Consider the following 19769-nt stretch of genomic DNA (forward strand, 5'->3'; position numbering starts at 1 on the left):
GAAGAAGACGAGTGTCCGTAGACCGTCTACATGACAAACAAGACGCCAATTTCGTCCCAAGCAAGTTCCAAATTGATCGTTTTGACGACCGCCAACATCCCCGCGGTCCTTATGCCACGCACGGCATGGCAGAGAGACAGGACACTGAGGTGAGTTGAGCCCAAAAAATTCTGTTGCAAGGACAGAAGTGGTGCACTGGCTTAATTTCACTGTTGCTCCTGTTTTGTCATCAACTAACATCCAAGCAAGTGGATTTAAATAGCATCACATTTTGACACTGTCAACAAAAACTCGTATTTCATGGCTGCCACCTCGCTTGTGCTCGACAGCTAACGTGAGTGTGAGTTGATGAGGTTCAACTTGTGTCAGTCATGTTAAAAATAGGCGGGAAAATATGGCAACGACAAGTCAATCCGTCATCATGATGTCATTGAAGTATTCTTTACCGATAGCACGGGACCGCCGTAACTCTCAGTTACTTACTTTATCCTAAACTAGCTGTAAGCTGCAAGACTCCACCACTAACAGCACCCTCAACTATCAGTAGAAATTAAATGGAGCGAGCAAAGCTTGTTTTGTACAATGTCATTGTTTATTTTATAAATGGGTTCGAATCAGAAATGAGATTTTTGGCAAAAAAACCCGTTAATGTCATGTGTCCAGGTGGAAGATGCTGAGCATATTTACCTGCTGATGAAGGAGGAGTACAGCATCTCCAGGAATGTGCGTCTGGCCTGGTTTCTCGGGAAACTCAACCAAGTCATCAGGCCCGCGTCCGTGCCGGAGCTGGTGAGCTTCTTCTCCTCTTCGTTTACGTTCCCACCATCCAGCGACCAACCGCTGTCTTCCTCTCCATTGCAGCTCAACTCTGCCAATGAGTTAGACTTGCTGAGTGTTTTACCCAAAGGATGGCACCGGGACCCGCTGCCACACCCTCACCCCAATCCTGCCCAGCCCGCCCTGTTGGTGCCCTCCACTCACGCCACCTTCCTGGCACGCAGGTATCGCTTCATCATCGAGCTGGACCTCAGCCCGTCCACGGGGATTGTGGTGAGTCCCTCGCCTACGAACTGCACCCAAAACCATTACACACTCTTAAATAGCGATTTTTTTAAATCTTTCTGAATTCAGTATATAAGCAAATGCTTTCCCTAGCTTTGTATTAGGATGCTAACGTGCTAACCGATGCACCGTTTCGCAGGATGACAGCACAGGAGAGATGATTTTCGACGAGGTTTTCCATGCCTTGTCCAGATGTCTGGCGGGTCTCGCCCAACCCTTCATGGTCCCGGGCACCCAGCAGCTCTTCACGCCAAAGATCTTCACCACAATCCTGGTCTATTCCTCCATTTTCGGCCTCACGTCCCATCAGGTCTCACTGTCCCGCCCTCCCCGGTGCCCAGGCGTTTTTGTTGGCTCAACTTGTAGGGTTGCTGCAGGTCTTGGTGCAGGGATGTCAACTGGAGCGAACGGACCTGGGCCACTTCCTGCATCACATCTACCAGCAGCTCAAAGTGGTGGAGAGCAACATCGCCCACGTTCTCGATCAGCAGCATGAAAGTGTAAGTCGCAACCTCGGCAACGTGAGCGGGACATTTTTTTCCCCTCATAATAATAATTTATTCTCGTCCTGTATCTAGTGCTCGTTGGAGTGCGGTCTCCATGGCAACGGCCCAGAGGATCAGCCTCCCAGGAGGCCGAGCATCTCCGTGGTGTCAGCAGACATGGGCCTGGTCAGCATGGTGCGGCAGGGCATTCTGGCACTGCAGCTGCTGCCTTCCAATTCCAGCGCCGGTGAGCTCGGCCGCCCTCGCTGCTTGTCTCGCTCTTTCGGTGTGTCAACACGGGCCTAACCCCTTCCAGGCATCATCATCATCACGGACGGCGTGATGAGCGTCCCCGATGTCGTCGTGTGTGAAACGCTGCTCAACCAGCTGAGGAGCGCAACCATCACATGCTCCTTTGTGCAGGTTCTCACTCCACTTGTCCCTATGTGAATTGCTCATTGCGCTCCACCGATTGCAATGTGATGAGGTCATCGGGCGTGCGGCCGTTTAGGTGGGAGGGCCGTACTCGTACGACTGCAGCTTTGGCTACATCCCCAACGTGGAACTGATGAAGTTCATCTCTGTGGCCACCTTCGGGTCCTACCTGCCTAACTGTCCTCCGCTGGACCTGGAGAGCCACGACATGAACGCCTACCACAAGGCCTTCCTCAAGTACTCTTTCCTCAAGACCCCCGATGCCATCAACTCGGACATCTTAAGCGGTGGGCAAATTAGGACTCGTAAATGTATGACTTTGCTTGATTTAATTATGACCTTTTTTTCTGCGGCGTTACAATTGTTTTTGCCATTTTCAATATTACAGCTTGTCTAAATTTATTTCCTGTTTTTAATGAGCTTTAGATTGAGAATTTTTGCTTGTAAATGTCCATATTTTCTTTTAAATTTGGTCTTGCAAGCTTGACTTTTTATGATTTCTTTCCTTGTGAAAGTACAACCTTTTACGTCTTTTTCCTCCAAAAGTTAAAAATGTATGTTTTTTTTTTTTTGTTAGGTGATTACAAATTGTCTAGTTAGTATATTGTTAAAGGTTCTAACCTGATTCTATACAATTGTTTCCTTCATTTTTTAAATGTAAGGTTCTGCCTTTTTTGTGTATGTTTTGCAGTGTCCCAGCACAAGCTGTTCAATGAGCACCTGGTGTCCACCAGTGGTAACCCAGCGCTGGCCATGCGCAGGAAGAAGCACACGGAGAAGGATGTGCACGCTCACCTCATCAGCGTGGTGTCTGTCAGGCTCAGGGAGGGCTACACCATTCGAGAGATCGGCCTCACCAAAGGCAAGTTGGTCCGGCGCCGTGGTGAGCGTCTGCGACTTGAGCCTTGAGTCTTGCCTGCTTTCAGGCGGCAGCCAGCTGGAGGTGAAGCTGGTACTGCTGTGGAAGCACAACATGCACATCGAGTACGTGGCGTCTGCTCCGTGGCCGCTGGACCCTGCCAAGCGCAGCACCCGGGTGGAGGTAACCATGGAGGGCAGCTACGACATCCTGCACGACATCAGCTGCACGCAGAGGAAGCCCATCACCAGCCCCTACCGCACTTCGGTCATTCGCCGCTTCTGGAACACTCTGCAGAGGTAGTGCACAAGCGCCCGAGCAACTTTGACGTCGAGTGATCAACTGCTGCCGTCATTTCAGTATCAACCAGACGGATCAGATGCTGGTACACCTGCAGTCTTTCAACTCGATTCCAGAGAACTACACTATCCCGGAGAGCACCAAAAACGGAGTACCGCTTTTCTACATCCCGCCTGGATCCACCACGCCGGTAATCCCGACAACAATGGAAGCCACTATGTCTGTTTTTATTTGCGTCTCCTGCGGCTTCGCGCATTCGGATAATTTGATGCGTGGTGACATTTGCTTGACAGCAACAATTGCTTTTGTCCAAGGCTGCAGCCATCCAATATTTTTTGAATCGATCTTTCTATCCAGCCATTCATTGAATCATTGAATACCAATGTGCAGTATGTTGATTCTTGTCGTTGACTAGGTATTTGTTTTAGGATGAAACCAAAACAGGATGGTTGATTTACAGCTGCCGTAAGCTGCTTTTGCTTTTTCCAGGTTCTGTCCCTGCAGCACGGAGACTCCAAAGACTCGTCGCAGTCGCAGTTCGCCTCCTACTGGAAGCCCATCCTCTCCATGGATGCCAACTTCTGGCAGAGGTGGCTGCATATGCACCGCATTGCCATTATCCTGGAACACGACATGTGAGACGCACCGGCAGACACTCAACAGACACTTTGTGTTGCCATAGTATGTGCTCAGTGGAGTGTATGTGTGCGCGCAGGCCAGTGCCCAAACACCTGCACACAGCGGGCAACAACGGACGGTACAGCACCATCCAGTGTCGCATCTCCCACTCTGCGCTCACCTCGCTGCTGAGGGACTGGAGCAGCTTTGTGCTGGTGGAGGGCTACTCCTACGTCAAACTTATATACAGGTGATGACAGTGACCACGTTGATGATAATACCCACATTGAGCCTGTTGAGGAACTCATGAAAACGTTTACTGTTGTTGAGGGAAATTATTTGTTTTCCCATTCGATTAATTGAATTTCGTGACAGACAGCAATTTCTGAAATAATAGTTCATTCCAACCCTAAACTAATCACGGTCCTCCTATAATGAGGATAAAGAATGTTTATGTCAAGAGCTATTCTCTGTCTACATGCTTTACTGCACCGTTTGTGTTCATTGCGTTGCTTAAAGGGCTGTAAAGTATAAACTCAACGGGTGGAGCCTTCAAATGTGTATTTGTTTTTTTCAACATGTGTGAGTTCCACAGTATTGTAACGTGTCTCCACAGTTCTCTAGAGCAGCCCCCCAGCTCCTTCTATCTGGTCCGACTCATCTCCAAGACCCCTTGCATGGTTCTGCGATTGGGCTTCCCCATCGGAACGCCGGCGCACGTTCGAAACAAGGTAGCAGGACCTCTCAGCACTTTACCAATGTTGTGATACACTAAATTAGATTAGTCTAGATTCTCAAATTGTGCAATGAAATGTTATATTTGATATTGCTTGGATATTTTTTCTTAATAATACTTTTTTTTCTTGTAATATCGCAACATTAGGAATACATGTGAAAAGTTTGGTATTGGAATGATACACTACATAATAATAAATATGTATAAAGAGCCAGCGTTCATTGTGTGTCCCCGGCCAATCAGATTGTGGATGAGCTCCGTGAGCAGATCCTCAAGCTGCGCTTCCCGCACCGCATCCAAAGCAAAGAGGCCACACCCAAAACCAAGAGGAAGGTGGCTGCGGGCCAGCCATCGCCATCCAAGTCGCCCGCCCTCTCCGCCCCCAAGCAGGCGCTGTCGGACCGGCCGTGCGTGGTGTTGCTCAACAAGCCGCTAGAGAAGCTGCTCATCAGGTTGGCGCGGAAGCACACACAACCGTCATTTATCTAAAAAAAATAAGTAAACATCAACAAACAAATAGACTCAAATGCTGACTGTTTTGGATGTTTTCTCCAGATACGAGAAGCTGCCCCTGGACTTCAGGACACCCTTCATCTTCAGCATGGAGAACTCGTCTTTGCAGCCCTCCGGCGGGGCGGCGCCCCTCAACGTGGCGGGCAACCGTGCCGCCTCGTCCACGCTTGCCTCGCTGTCCCGCTACTTCTTGCACCAGCGCTGGGTGTGGGCGGTGCAAAGCAGTCAGGGTCCCGCCATGGCCATGCAGGCAGTCTCCCACATCCTCTCCATGCTGTCCGAGTGAGTCCGAAGCGTACCTTGACATATGACTCGCCCCATGTTCGATTTGTAGAGAGAAAAACTGTTTTTGTGTTTTGGGGCTGAGGCTGGACCATTTGAATGGCCTTTCCATTTATTTCAGCGGGGAAAGAAGATTTGAATTACGAGCACGCTCACAAAACTAATTCCACTTGTATCTGAAAGCACCACTGTTTTTTTGTCTTTGGCTCTGTTCTGCTCAAGCACTCTGACGCTGAGGCTTTTTTTTTTTGTGAAGGATCCGCCTGTCAGAGGGTTTTCATTTTGCCGCCAGTGGAGAAGGCATTGTCAACATGGTCATTGAGCTGCCCATGAAGGTGAAAGACAAAGGAAAATGCTGCGAAGGTCCCCAAATAATAATCGACAAGTGAAGAAAATATATGCATAAACATATATTGTGCAGCGAAATGTGAATGGATCTTAGTCGTTTTGGTGAAGCAGCATGTGGTTCATTATCCAATGTTACTCTGACCACATTGTACGTTTGCGCTAGGGAGCGTCGGAGGACTCTGAGCGAGAAAGTCACTCGTGCATTGTCCAGTACATCCTCTTCCCGCCTCACGTGACTTCCAGCAAGGACAGGTAGCAACTCCTTTACATATTCATTTGACGATCTGCGGCGTTCACCAATAAAGTCGCGCCGAATGTCACAGCTTCTCCACGGATGATGACAATGATACGGAGGTGGAGGCGGTGGACGTGGACGTGGAGCTCAACCTGGTGACCGAGTGCTGGGTGGAGCCTCAGAGCGGCACAATCGCCAACTGCTCGGAGCAACATCGCCACCTGCTAGGCCTCACCTACCAGGAAGTGCCTCAAGCCGTGAGTCATGCCGCTAATCTTATTTGCAATGTTGTTCCCCCCCCCCCCCCCTTTGGCCAAGTGACTTTTCTGTTTTTTTTGCTTTGGTTTTTTCCCCTCACCCAGATCTTCCCCAGAGATTTAGCCTGCATGTCTACTATGATGACATTTGAGTACCTGAGTCAGCTGTGTCAGAACAAAGACCAGGTCTGCTCTGTGCCCGCTGGACTCAAGGATAGCACAGGTGACCTAGCTTCTTCTCTGCCTTCATTTCCAACAGCTGCTTTTATTTGAATGGCAGCTGTACGCTGTAGTGAACAAATTGATCATTTCATTGATCATTCCATTGATTTTGGGCAAGACATCAACACATTTCATTTATTGATCTGACTCCGAGTGCAAAACCCCAAAACTGCAATCCAATCAGAGCGTAGCTGTTGTACATTGCAGACTTGACGGATTGTTTCATCAGCCACCTTTAACCGTGCTGATGTGGGCGTGTCACGTCCCATCTGATTTCAGGAGATCCGTCTGCCTCTGAGGAGAGCATTCAGATGGTTCCTTTCCAGTTTGATCTCATTCAACTTCTACCCAAATGCCAGCAGGTGGAGCTCTTCTTCCTTACATTCAGCACAGGTATTTTTTTTTCCAGCCACACGCGTATATTCCGGGCCTATTAAGCTATGAATAACGATATATATCCATCCAGAGGTGGAGCCAGACGAGCAGCTGCGGAGCGGCACCTACCTGCCTAACGAACTACTCCTGGGCCTCCTCCACAGCAGCCTGGAGCAGGAGCTCACTGACCGCGAGATTCCCTTAACTATTGATGACCACGCTGCCTTTGTGCGCCACGTCCTGGAGCGTGAGCGTGACGGCCGCTGCGCTCCCTTCCCCCTGCCCGTCATCAAAGGTGAGACCTTACCGGCCCGGCACTTCACACCAGTTTTATAATGTTTTTTTTCTTTCTTTCCCCCCAGCAGAAGATTTCACGAAGCCTCTTGATAGACAGGAAGTGATGTCAGCGTTTCACTTAAATGGCAGCAGTAAAGAGATGACGGAATCCACCAGCACTTTACAGGTAATCCTGCTCCAAAACAAAAGCAGTACTGTACGCACAAGTTTATTTTTCATGTTAGTGCGTTAGCGCATCCTGAAGCAGACAGAACAGTCTTTTTATTATGGACACAGATTTAAATATAATTAACATGTAAAAACAAAGAACATATCGTAATGTAAATTTTGGCCAGGAAATGACTGAAAGCAGTTTCTCCCGCATTCTAATCTGTTGGATGTTTGTGGCGTGTTTGACTATCAGAGTTTGGCCAACGCCGACCTGGCGTATGATGAGCATTCGCTGGCGGGGCAAATCTGCTCCGTGCCCCAGTGGAGATGTTACGTCAAGCACATAAGCTCCCAGCAGATCCTGCTCACCTTTCTGCCAGCCACCTTCACAGGTGCCACATTTCTATTCCCGCCTACTGACAAACTACCACAACGTACAAACGAGTCTACGTTTTTTTTTTTTGCTAGATGTCCTGATGCTGATGAACTCAGATCTGGAGGCGGAACCTTTGAGTAACGTCAGCACGCAAGAGGACGACACGCTGACGCCCGGCAACAAGTCACAGGCCGATTCACCGTCCGGATCCACCGGCGAGATGAGAAGAACCTCAAGCAGCGGGCACCTCGATGCCACATCACCCGTTGCCTCGTCACCCTTGGAAGGGCCGAGCGGACCCGGCATGCCCGCTGAAGCCCTGCCGTCAGACGGCTGGGATAGCGGGATGTTGGAAAACCAGACCGAACCCCCCGGCTCAGGTCACTTTTCGGCAGGTGCAAGTGGACATTTCCTGAGTCGTATGCATCAGCACTCATATTTTCTTCTGGTTAAAAAAAAATGTGTGCCTTGTAGATTTGGGCGACAAAGTTCATTTCTCTGAGCCGCAGCGCTGTGGCGTCCACAGCGGCGGCATCCTGGGCCGCCAGCTGTCCCAGCAGAGCACCGGCACGCAGGTCAAGTGTCCCGTCTACGTTTACAACTGCTGCCTGGAGCTGCTCAAAGAGCAGCTGGTCCACCCCGCAGCCAACCGACATCCCCGGGACGTCTTCTTCAGGTACATCTGCGCCATTCACTTAAGACAAAAATGATTCTTGCATACCCCAAAATTCCAAACAGTCATCAAACACCACGCACAACACACATTAGGTGGGTCAGGCTACCAAAGTTTACCGTGACCAACTCATGGTCACTGTAAAAATGTCCAGTTGTAAATGTCGATTGTGTCTTTGGTTGTCTTCGTGACTGAGTAGACCTCAAGAGGCTCAGCAGCTGCAGATGTTTCTGCAGATGAAGTCCAGGTGAGAAGAGTTGCTTGTTTTCGTCTGCGTCAGGAGTGCTTTTTCCCAATACGCACGCTGCATTTTTGCGCAACAAACAAGAAAAGCACGTCGACTCACCCGTCACGTGATTAGGTACACTGGGAAGGCCAATACAAGAGCTGCATCAAGGTTTGGGAGGGACTCTTATGACTGCTGTAATGATCAAGACTAACGCCATGGAGTGGATTTTGTGGAAACACCAGCCATCAGTTGTGAAGTTTTGGAACCATCTCAGTCAATTCCGTCCCGCTGTGTCCCGACAGGTCGCTGTCTCAGGACCGTAGCAGCCCGTCGCCTTGGACTGACCTTCTGGCACAGCCTCACAAGCACAAGGAGCTGGCCCACTACTGCAGCCTGCTCCAGGAACACTACCAGCAGAGCTTCGCAAAAGGTGTCTGTGTATACTTTCTCAATCACCCTGTTAATTGTCAAAGGCCATCTCTTTTTCTCTGCATGAAAGTGTGTTATAAGGGACTGTCTATCTTGTGTGTGGCGTTCAGGCGTCTACCGGAGCCTCCAGCAATCGCTCAGCATCAGCTCTCAGGATGTCCTGATAGCCATGGACTACTGCGAGGAGTCCCTGCAGGAGATTGATATCACAGCCTTCCTGCAGGCCCTGTGCGGACACATCCGGCTGTTCCGGGAGAACGGCCAGCTTCCAGCCTGGACTCAGCAACCGAAAGCCCCTGGAAGGTCGGCCACCTTCGTCGTCGGAGAGGCCGATGAGGATCGAGCTGACGTCAAATCTGCCTTGGCCTCCTCTTCGAGGTAAAAAGAAATAGTTTAGTTACATTAAGATTCAATTTTTTATTTTTTATTTTATTTCAATACCTTTCACTTTTTTCTACATTAATAATTAAATGAAAAGTTCTGAGATGCAAGACGCCAGTGAAGCCGAATCTGGAAGTCCCGCCCCTCGGGAGGTCTCCGGTAAGATGGCGGCATTCCCCTTGGACTTGCTCCAGACGCACCCTACCTGTGACGTGTGTCCGGACGTGCACAAAATAATTCAGGTGAAATATTGCACACGAGTGAGCAGGCACATATCACGCCGTTGTTGCGCCGATAGTGAAACGCTTCAACTCTTGCAGGAAAAGTTCCTGGGGATCGTGTTCCAGTATTTCAAACCCGTGCCTTCCAATCCGCATTACTTCTATTATTGCCTGCCATCTTCCAAGAAGGAGGTGAGGTCATCTACATTCACCTCCTTAAAGTCTCTTTTCATCAGGAGATGAGATTGCTACACAATTTGTATTTAGGATCTGGGGAACTACCACATTTATTTTAAATGTCCAGACTGTCCAGATTTATTTTGGTACATTTCTCCAATATAAAAATGCCCACCCCCACCCCACGAGACTTATGCGGTTACTCCACAAATTTGTGCCAGTCTATGTTAATGTTTGGGAGCGCTACGCAACATTTCAGTCTATTTTTCCCTGTAAACTCTGATATGAGGTCACTCCACAATGTTGTATGCATTTATGTTACATCACGTTCCGTGTGAATATGTGATGCGATGTTTTGGCTTCTCCAGGAGGACTCGGAGGACGGTGAAATGGAGGTGAGGCCCTGCGAAGAGATGGTGTCCGAAGCCGAGCAAGCCACTGAAGATGGTGAGCTTCATCCCAACACCTAGGATCCCGTCCCACGTTTTGTTTTCGCCTTTTGCAATACGGCACCTTGTGTTTGTAGAAATGACCTCCGGCGGCTGCATCACCACTGAGAGCGACAACGACTTGGTAGTGGAATACAAGGAGCAGCCCAGTGGCGGCAGCATCAGGAGCCTCAGCGCCAGCGAGGACCGCTCGCACTCGGACTCCAACACGGTCAATCAGGATCAGGACCAAGACTCCTTCAGCATCTTGGAAGAAGGAGACTCCCTGCTGGAGGCGGAGGGGCCAGAGATGGACATGCCGCCGCTCTTCCTGCACGTCACCTGTTCAGTCAGTGCCAAGAGCTGCCATGGATCCACCCCCATACACACCCTACCGACCTGCCTCGGTGAGTTGAGTCCAAATATTGCCAGTGGCTCTCTTGAGAATGCAAAAATTGCCAATCTTTGTTCAAATATGTACAGCGATGCCTTCACTTGTGCGTTTAATTCATTCCCCAACAACTTTATTGATACACAACCGACAATGCACCATTTTAGCGTGAGGGAAGGGCAAAAACACGGAAACAGGTTGTAAAGTTTTGAACCCGTGAATGTTGTGCCTCCAGGTCAGATCATTTCCTGCCTGGAAGATGCCGAGGCCTCACAGTTGCTGGACCTGAACGAGCTCTCGGTCACGCTGGACATCTTTGTCCTCACTCTTCCCGTGGAGATCGAAGTCATGGCTGACTTTCATCACAACAGGTGAAGCGGTGGCGTTCTAATCAGCGATTAAAATACTCATTGTGTCGTGTACGCATACCCGCAGGTACACGTCTGAGAGCAGCGTGTCCTTGAACCGTTCTCCGGGTCAGCCGTCGTCGTATCGGTCGGACGACGAGTTGTCGGCCGTGCTGGAGGGACTAAAGGGGGCCGATGTGGACATGTGAGTGTGGATCTCAAAATAGAGGCAGATGATTTCATTTGTTGGCGCAGAGACAAAGGCAAAAATGTAACGTGTGCTCTCCCCTTTCAGGGTCTGTGGTGAGCCTTTGTCCAAGCTTCCGCTTCCTCACAAGCTGGCCATTCTAGCCACCATGGATGAGGTAAGTGTGCAGTGATGTTCTCCAGCCTATAAAGGGCAACAAACATCCTTTGCTGTTTCCTCTCCATCAGATCCGCTGGCTGCTGGAGGACGAGATCGTGTCCGCCCTGCGCCGCTCGCGCACCATCGGCCCTGCCACGCTGCTCAAGGTGGCGCAGCACGTCGTTGGCTCAGCCGGACGTCCACACTGTCGCAGTGAGGACGTCCCGCTGCAGTTTGTCTTCAGGCCCGAACAGTCGTTGGACAGGTTCAAGGAGGCAAGTTGCTCTGCTCGCCACTTCTGCTTTTGCACTCGGAAAGTAGTTGTCCCAATTACCCTGGACACAACAGGGCAGCAGAAGTTGCTGTCTGTAGTCCTGAATTTCTGTGAGTTACCCATCTTGTGTGTTTTTTTTGGTTTATTTTTAGATTTGAGACAAGGTTTTTCTTCCTCCATTTCAACTTACAAGCAACAATTTTGCAGATTCCTCCAAAAAAGACATGTCAAGCTGTTTATTACCACTTCCACTTGTTTACTTAATTATCTTAAGGCACCACTGCATGTGGGTTCTCCATTCCAAACTAAAAACAGTACCCTGTAATGTGTGTTGCGCTCCCTGCAGGAGTTCCGTCGCATAGCACTCTCTGGCTATGTGCTCAAAAGCGAGCAGGACAACTTCTACTATGCGTCTTTGAGCCGGCTGCATCCTCGGAGGATGCAGAGGCTGTCAGAGAACAACACCATAAACAGGGCAGCGCCTCAGGAAGAGTCGCCCTTGGAGAGCCAGGCCGATGCCGACGACGTGGTAAGAGATTCTCATGTTTGAAGATAACGTCTGAATATGTGAATACTGACGAGTATCTACCGTAATTTTCGGACTAAAGTTGCTCCGGAATATAGGTCGCATTAGCTATAAAATGCACAATATCGTGAAAAAAACCATAAATGTGTCGCTCCGGAGTATAAGTCGCATTTTCGGGGAAATTTATTTGACAAAATCCAACACCAAGAACAGACAACAACAGGCTAAACGATAGGTATGCTAACGTGACATAAACACAAACGAAGAGCTGAGAACGGGCCTGACGTAACATTCAGAGTTATTCAAATAACTATTACATAAATAACACGTGTATAAAACCATCTGTGTCACTCCAATTCATTAAATCCATCGATCGTCCTTTATGGAAACCATACCGCGTATGCGCCGCGCCGCTGACGTCTAAATATTCCAAATATTCCACAGACCCATATAACGATATATAAAGTATATATCAAATAACTATCACATAAACAACAATATTATCAAACCATCTGTGTCACTCAAAATCATTAAATCCATCGATCAAATTCCTCGTCCTTTGTCAACAACGCCGCGCGTGTGCCCAGATGTCAGCCTCGTCGTTATTCCACAGATCTAGTATGTAACTATATTATAGCGTTAACAAAGTACAAGGAAAGACGTCTCTTTATTTAACAAAACAAGAGTTCAACGAGCCAACAAGTACTGAACTGTAACGATAAAAACATACAAGTTGCTATACGAAATAAAATATATCAAATAACTATAACATAAATAGTTCACCACCAGACGGCCCCAAGCACCGGCGTCGACTTCCAGGTGTGTGGCGGCGTGGACTTCCATCCCCGGAGGTGGCACTTCCAGCCACGGAGGTGGAAGAGAGCTCCATAGAATAGGACCGGGCGTGCGTAAAAGCCATGTCCGAGCCCCATCCACCGTCCCCGGACAGCCACCCGGCCGAGCGCCGGCCCACGACTTCCCTCCACGGAGGTGAAAGAGCTCCGTAGAGTAGGACCGGGCGTGCGTAAAAGCCATGCCCGAGCCCCATCCACCGTCCCCGGACAGCCACCCGGCCGACCGCCGGCCCACGACTTCCATCCACGGAGGTGAAAGAAAGCTCCGTATAGTAGGACCGGGCGTGCGTAAAAGCCATAATAGTTTTTCCAAACCTTCTGTGTCACTCCAAATCATTAAATCCTTCAAACTCTTTGTCCTCCGTGTCACTTACAAACAAAGCCGCTAATGATGCCGGTAGTACGTGGGGCCCTTCGTCATCCCGTGATCGAATCTTTGTCCTTTATGTAAACAATCGCCGCGCCACTGACGTCACTTGAAATTCAAATTACAATAATCCCTTGCTACATCGCGGTTCGTTTATCACAGTTTAAACTTTGTTTTTTATTTATTTTATTTTTATTTTGAAAATTTGTGAAAAAAATCATATATAAGCCGCTCCTCAGTATAAGTCGCCCCCCCACCCAAACTATGAAAACCCCCCGCAATTTATAGTCCAAAAATTACGGTAATATAATTGTGAAGCTATCGCGGGAGTCGCCCCTTTAGAATGTCCCATTATCTGTGAATGTTAGAGTGAGGAAAAAAGATGAAAATGAAGACACGTCAGGGACTCTAACCAATAATACAAATTGTTTTACCCGCAGGTCGCCAACGTCACTGCTGAAACCAACGGAGAGGCCATGGTGGAGGTCAGCGAGCCGGTCGTGAAGAGCGATGGTGGTAACACGCAGAGTTCGGTGAGCCTTCAGATGTTGAACGAGCTCACCTCACCCCCCAAGACCCCCTCCAGCATCAGCCTAGCTGAGTCGGTGCAGTCGGCCTCTCAAAGTGAGTCTACCCCATAGCGCAGAAAAGGCCTGAGCACTGTTTGGAAATTCAGTGTGAGCCAGATAAGGTCCAATGTGTCGCCCCAAATAAGCAATATGCTTATTGCTTCATCCAACCCTCCAATCTTGTTTAGAGGTGCTGAGCACTAAACATTTTCGCAGGCTTCGGCAAGTTGAGGCAGAGTCGTGTGCAGAGCATCATCTCAAGCCAAGGAAGTTTGGATTCTGACATGCAAGGTGAGTTCGAAATCCATCAAAAAAGGATCTCATGCTCACTTACGTATGTGTTGTTACGTGCATGGGGCCCTTGCATCAAACCCTGTGGAACTCCCCTCATTTACATATTGCTCAGGGTTCTTTTTTTTTTTTTTTTCAGGCTACGATGGCGGTAGCAGCGACTCAGAGTGTGAGAGTCCCACCCTGGATGAGCAGGAGAGTCAGACCCCACTGATGCCCGACTTCTGGCTCATAGCTAAGATCTACCCGGACAGAGTCAAAGTCTACTCGCATTCCAGGTGAGACTGGTCCTCAGGAACCTTCCAAACATTACTCATGGTCTGTGTGTGAGCCGGAAAGTTGTAGCTTTATGTTGAATGTTTGCAGGAGTGTGAGTGAGGAACAGGAGTTGAGCATGAAGGAGCAGGAGAGCAGGGAGGACAAGCACGAGCTGCCGGAATATTTACAACTGCACCAGCTGGTGGTGAAGAAGATAGGAGAGCTGTGTCGCAGAGTCAACCAGCGTATGCTGCTGCAGGACCTTCATGACAGCCACATGTGCAACTCCCTCCTGGTGGCAGAGAGCGAGGAGGACATCTGGAAGAGCGAGTCTGCGTACAGGCAGAGGCGCAACCCCTCAGACGGTCAGTCGCTGTCCGCCGTCTCCGTGCTTTGACGTTCGGAAGTGAACGGCGCTTTGTGTCGTAGATTACCACGCTGAGGAGAGCTACCAGGCCAGAGATTACCTGGCCGCCACAATGCAATTCATCCCAGGACACTTTTCCTGTGAGGTGGTGTGGAGCACCATCATCCACATACACCCAAGACTTAAGATGGGATCTAACATGGGCGTGTCCAGAGGTAGGCGGGTCTATGATTAAGAAACACAGCAAATCACATCTTGCACTCAGATGCTGCATGAGTGTCTTTGGTTTTTGTTTTTGTCATCTCAGCCATCCAGGCTTTACGCTCCGTGCTCAATTCCTTCTGCGTGGGCAACAGGAAGAACATGTATGTCTACCAGGAGCGTACCACCAAATCCGTCTTCTACCTCAGGTTGGTGACACCTCTCAGCGAACACGTCTTGCTCATCTGTTGCCTTTCCCAAACCTCGCAATTCATCTTGGTCATTGATTTACGCAGACTTTATGAGACGTCTCAAGTGGGGAAATACTCCGACGTGGACGGTGGGCTCCACACGTCTCGCTCCCTCAGTCTGTCCAGAAGTCAGGAGCCGCTGTTCTCTGAAGACCTCTTGGTACATTCAAAAAAGAAAATCTTTTCATGCCTCGAGCTCAATGTTGAAATCTTTCCAATCTTTTCAAAAGTTGGATCTATTCCTGTTTTGTCATAGTTTCTGACAAACGAATTACATAGATTTGTCTGATTGCTCCCAAATTGAACCACATACCGGTGGCTGTTTTTTGGGCTCTCAGGGTTCCAGGTCGTCTCTGGAGGGTTCTCGTCCAGTGGGCCAGGTGGACAAGCACATCCTGCTGCTCGTGCATGGTGTGGGCAACGCAGGTAACAGGCGACCCGATCCGTCTTAGCTGTCACCGTCACGTCAAAGAAATTCCACTGAATATTGTCTGTGCTCCATAGGTCCTGAGATTACAGACGAGCTGGTGAAGGTCCTGCGCAAACGTCTGGATGAAACCACGCTGGACATGATCACCCTCATGCTCGTCAGGAACTGCAAACTGACACCCGCTGACGTGGAGGTGCTCAAATGTCTAACTGTTGTATTCTAAATCTGAAACTGGTACCACGGAAGCATATATGGCATAGCACGCCTCGCTACCATCGTGAGCTGTGTAAAGAGCAATCGAAAGAAACTCGTGCCGCTTCACCTGCTTTTGTTCAGTTCATCCAGCCGTCGGGCTCTCCCTCAAGCGAGGTGATGGCGTTCGGCCTCCCCGCCTTCTGTCTCCCGTGGCTTTCGGCCGTGTCTCACTACCTCCGCCAGAACTTGCTCATCTTTCTGCATGTGCCCAAGTACACAGACAGCAACACGGCGCACCACTTCAAGGTAACGCCTTGACCGCTATGAAACTTGTTGTCCTAAAGTCATTTTGATGAAGTAAAGTAGTTTTTTGATCACACCTAAAATTTTCAGTCAAAACAGCCTTTTGAATTAAAGGGCAATTGTCTTCAGTACAAAAGAAGTTGCTATCGTTCACATTTTGCCATAACCTTGATGAATAAAAATGTCCACCTCAAATTGACCGTATGCATCTCCTTTCTGCAGCATTGCTTTCATTCGAACGCCGACGTAGCGGATGGCGACATCTACCTTTACAACAAGCCCGGAGGTCAGGGGACTGGAGGCAAAGGTACACCCCCTTTTGAATTACATAGTTCCAATGTTTGACTTGCTTGAATAAATTGGGATTTCTGATGGTCAGAAACCTAACCCCCCCTCTCAACCTCACAGACATAAGTGCTATTTTGATCATGTGCATTGATGACAAATCATCCAACCTGACAGGAATCGCCTGCATTACTCTGACGTTCGTGGATGCCGTAGGACATCCCCTTCAGGCCCCTGTCCAAGACTGCGGCAGGCACACTGACAATTGTTCCATTCCGCTGCAGCCTGAATACTTTGAACGCTTAACCACCGTGCTGAAAGTGAAAGCCAATTCTGCGCACGTCGGCTGTAGCCAAGGTCAGGCCTTGCGTTTTATTTTGAAATTGCTTCCAAATATAAGTAGGGCAATCTTTGAGGCGTGCTTGACCACTGTTACTTTTCTTTTTAGTTTTCTTTTGCTTCAGTTTTGGAGATCTTTTTGAATGTGACACTTTTGGATTTGAATAAATATTTAGAGGCGGTATCAGCGCCACTGCTGGTGCGCTTCGACGTGTGGGAGCAAGGCAACGTGAGCCCGGCGCAGCTAGCCGACAAACTGCAGGGGGCGCTGCGCCACGCCCTGTGCGATGTGCTCATGGAGTTGCGGGTGGTGCCCAACCCGCTCTGTCTGCCCTGCGCCAACGTGCACGCCACCTGCAAGGACACTAAAGGTAGCACCGCGAGGCCAACATACAAACTCCTACGAAGTTAGCTATTAGCTATATTAGCTATTGCTCATTAGGTATCCTGAAGCTCCTCTATTGCTCCTCTTCCTTTTTTAATATGTCTAAAATAGGTATTTTTATTGTCAATTATATACTAATTAATTTTTCAGTATTTCCAAACAGTGTCCGACACAGGTCAACTCGTATTGTCCTCTTTATTTTGTGTTTCATCAAAATCTGGATTGCTGATTCCAATGTTCAGGCGCGTTGAGTCTGCCCGAGGTCAAAGACACTCCCCGGCAGCGTAGCGGCTCTCGGGTGTTCAGAAGCAGTCCCTCGCCCATCACTTTGGCGCACCCCGGCAACGCCAGTGGCACCGCTGGCATGACAGCATCCAGCACACCCGAGTCCACGACACCCACGGGAAGAAGCACGCGCCGCAGCTTCTGGGACATTCTGGTATGTTGGTGCAAAATGCTCACAACTTAGCCAGTTAGCATAGGTTAGCACAAGGAATCTTATTTCTCCCTTATTCTAGGCATTGTAAGTATGGAACAAAATATTTGCACTTCCCACAACGAGCGTGTTAAACCTCGGCCCCAACTTGTTGCTGTTTTTGGTGGCCACAGAGCAAACCCGACTCGTCAGAACTGGGCAGCCCAAAAACCACGGATGACATTGTGCCGGAGCGAGGCGAAGAGGGTCGCACGACACGCCGCCGCCACAAGACGGACAGCGTCAAGCAGCAGTGGTCGCAAGAGAGGCTCAGTGAGCTGGAACACGCACAAAGGTACGCAAGGTTGGACGTGCTTTTGTTGTCAAAAAGAAATGAAAGAAAGAAAATGTACGAGACCAGGCTGGACAAACTTTGGGACGGTTGGGCGTGTTTTATTTATTGTCTTTACAATACATAAATGTAAAATTGTATCTATGACTTACCTACTTTCATTTATTTTTATTAAAGAAATGTTTTTCTAATATTCATTTTTTACAGCAAATTTTGTAATGAGTTTGTTTTACATTATTTCTAATATTTGTGTTTTTAAACCACTGTATTATTGAAAATGTTTATTTTACTGATATTCCTATCACTGACAATAACTCATCTCACCAATTTAAACAAATTCAAACAAATGTAATTAATTTGAGTACAATTTATTAAGCAACTATTTCTTAATTTTTACAAATCTCTTTATTTAGTTTTATTATTAATAACCAATTTCCAATTGGGGGGGTGCAAACTCTCATGTCAGTGAGATTTTTGGAAGCAGTCAAATCTCATTCACCAGGAGGAAAACTTTTGATGTTGCAGGAGGCAAGCCTGCCAGCTGGATGAGGGCGATGTGGGCGCTCTGCATCCCATCTACCAGTTAACCTGCGAGCCCTGGATCACCTTCATGGCCGAGCTTGGTATGCCGTTATCTCCTCAAATCACTTCTTTTTTTAATTCCAAAATGTTTCCCCTGTCCAGGCTGCCCGTCTATTCAGCAGAGCTCGGCCGACGTGGCGTCCCACTTCTTGCTGCCGTCCATCTTGACCGAGCTGGTCAATCTGGTGGGATCGTTGGCTCCCGACACCAGCGTCAAGGTCTTTGCCAAGACCAGGTCAGTGCTCGTTACGGACAAAATGCACACGGCAAAAAGTCACCAACGGAAGAATATCTTAAAAAAATTCATGCAGCATGTCACTTATGTCTGCTTCCAGATGTCCCGTATCAGGGGACATCTTTGTTCCTTTGTCTGCCGTGCAAAACCCGTGGCGTCCACTCGAGGCATCCCGCAGCTTCATCGTCATCGGGAGGAACTTCCAGCAGTGGTACTGCAGCACCGAGCAAGGTAAAGGCGAGGCAACCGAACCGTGCACGTAACCGCTCGTCACTTTGTCACTCGCATCTGTCGTCATGTGTACGCGTCTAACATGCGCCTGCCCGTGTGTCATCTTAACATGACTTTGTGTTGAGCCGTGTCTTCTCTGTCTCTTGTCGCACGTCTTGCGTCCGTCCCGTCTTTCCATCTTGTGTCGGCCGCAGACGACAGTTTAGAGGAGGAAAACATGGCGCAGCTTAATAGGTTCACACGTAAGTATGACTTTCGTTTCATTTGTGTTTTGCAGCGCAACCCCACACTCAAGTTTTATTTCATGGTCAGGTCGGCAGTAGTTCATCACTTTTCTGTCACTCTGAAGTATTTTGAAGTCGTTTACAGAACTTGTGTAACGGTCCTTCAGAAATGTCCTTGACTCCACCGTCCGTGTCCCTCTTGACTGTGTTCAGCTCACAAAGGCCTCCAGAGATTTGAGGCATCTGAGCAGCAGCAGCAGCAGGGTGACTGCTCCAGCCTCTCGGGCCAGCAGCAGCAGCAGACAGGCTGGACGTCATCACCGGCGCCCCGCCAGAGGTTCCTCCTCATCCGCATCTTGGACAAAAAGGTGACAGAGTTTGGACGCGTAAACTGGAATTTGCTGTAACTTCCTCCAATTTGATGCACTACACGTGCCCCACCTGCAGGTGACGCTATACAGCTACAACTGGTCGCTGGACCTGGGCGCCTCGCTCAGCCGCGAGTTGGTGCGCCTGGTCAAGTGGCAGAACGCCCGGGCCCACGTGCTGCACTGCCTGCTCAGCCAGAAGATGGGCCTGTTCCATCACCACTGCTTTTCCGACGCGCCTCTGCACGAGATCAATTCCAAGCGGGTAAGTGGCAGCCGCTCACGGACGTCTGCC

General features: G+C 49.1%; 1 protein-coding gene across 1 annotated transcript in view; it reads left to right on the top strand.

Annotated features, from left to right (window-relative positions):
• szt2 (SZT2 subunit of KICSTOR complex) overlaps positions 1–19769 on the top strand; it is a 27948-nt gene continuing 8179 nt past the window's right edge. The window contains exons 1-58 of the mRNA XM_061297824.1: positions 1–149; positions 664–789; positions 862–1050; positions 1202–1372; positions 1440–1562; positions 1641–1794; positions 1864–1970; positions 2059–2269; positions 2674–2844; positions 2909–3140; positions 3202–3331; positions 3631–3776; positions 3857–4009; positions 4376–4490; positions 4739–4947; positions 5051–5290; positions 5547–5625; positions 5802–5890; positions 5962–6130; positions 6236–6353; positions 6632–6745; positions 6819–7022; positions 7090–7190; positions 7428–7566; positions 7643–7945; positions 8025–8226; positions 8755–8882; positions 8992–9259; positions 9360–9504; positions 9583–9675; positions 10029–10107; positions 10187–10495; positions 10715–10850; positions 10915–11031; positions 11122–11191; positions 11262–11447; positions 11793–11975; positions 13634–13817; positions 13979–14053; positions 14193–14331; positions 14420–14676; positions 14741–14893; positions 14986–15088; positions 15176–15290; positions 15469–15556; positions 15635–15753; positions 15897–16061; positions 16281–16365; positions 16521–16700; positions 16859–17053; positions 17310–17506; positions 17677–17837; positions 18360–18457; positions 18519–18651; positions 18728–18882; positions 19077–19124; positions 19320–19474; positions 19554–19739. Coding sequence (XP_061153808.1) covers positions 126–149; positions 664–789; positions 862–1050; positions 1202–1372; positions 1440–1562; positions 1641–1794; positions 1864–1970; positions 2059–2269; positions 2674–2844; positions 2909–3140; positions 3202–3331; positions 3631–3776; positions 3857–4009; positions 4376–4490; positions 4739–4947; positions 5051–5290; positions 5547–5625; positions 5802–5890; positions 5962–6130; positions 6236–6353; positions 6632–6745; positions 6819–7022; positions 7090–7190; positions 7428–7566; positions 7643–7945; positions 8025–8226; positions 8755–8882; positions 8992–9259; positions 9360–9504; positions 9583–9675; positions 10029–10107; positions 10187–10495; positions 10715–10850; positions 10915–11031; positions 11122–11191; positions 11262–11447; positions 11793–11975; positions 13634–13817; positions 13979–14053; positions 14193–14331; positions 14420–14676; positions 14741–14893; positions 14986–15088; positions 15176–15290; positions 15469–15556; positions 15635–15753; positions 15897–16061; positions 16281–16365; positions 16521–16700; positions 16859–17053; positions 17310–17506; positions 17677–17837; positions 18360–18457; positions 18519–18651; positions 18728–18882; positions 19077–19124; positions 19320–19474; positions 19554–19739 — 8724 coding nt within the window. The 5' untranslated portion in view covers positions 1–125. The remainder of the gene's footprint in view (positions 150–663; positions 790–861; positions 1051–1201; positions 1373–1439; positions 1563–1640; positions 1795–1863; positions 1971–2058; positions 2270–2673; positions 2845–2908; positions 3141–3201; positions 3332–3630; positions 3777–3856; positions 4010–4375; positions 4491–4738; positions 4948–5050; positions 5291–5546; positions 5626–5801; positions 5891–5961; positions 6131–6235; positions 6354–6631; positions 6746–6818; positions 7023–7089; positions 7191–7427; positions 7567–7642; positions 7946–8024; positions 8227–8754; positions 8883–8991; positions 9260–9359; positions 9505–9582; positions 9676–10028; positions 10108–10186; positions 10496–10714; positions 10851–10914; positions 11032–11121; positions 11192–11261; positions 11448–11792; positions 11976–13633; positions 13818–13978; positions 14054–14192; positions 14332–14419; positions 14677–14740; positions 14894–14985; positions 15089–15175; positions 15291–15468; positions 15557–15634; positions 15754–15896; positions 16062–16280; positions 16366–16520; positions 16701–16858; positions 17054–17309; positions 17507–17676; positions 17838–18359; positions 18458–18518; positions 18652–18727; positions 18883–19076; positions 19125–19319; positions 19475–19553; positions 19740–19769) is intronic.

This window comes from Syngnathus typhle, linkage group LG14 (assembly GCF_033458585.1).
Source record: "Syngnathus typhle isolate RoL2023-S1 ecotype Sweden linkage group LG14, RoL_Styp_1.0, whole genome shotgun sequence".
In the NCBI taxonomy this organism is placed as follows: Eukaryota; Metazoa; Chordata; class Actinopteri; order Syngnathiformes; family Syngnathidae; genus Syngnathus; species Syngnathus typhle.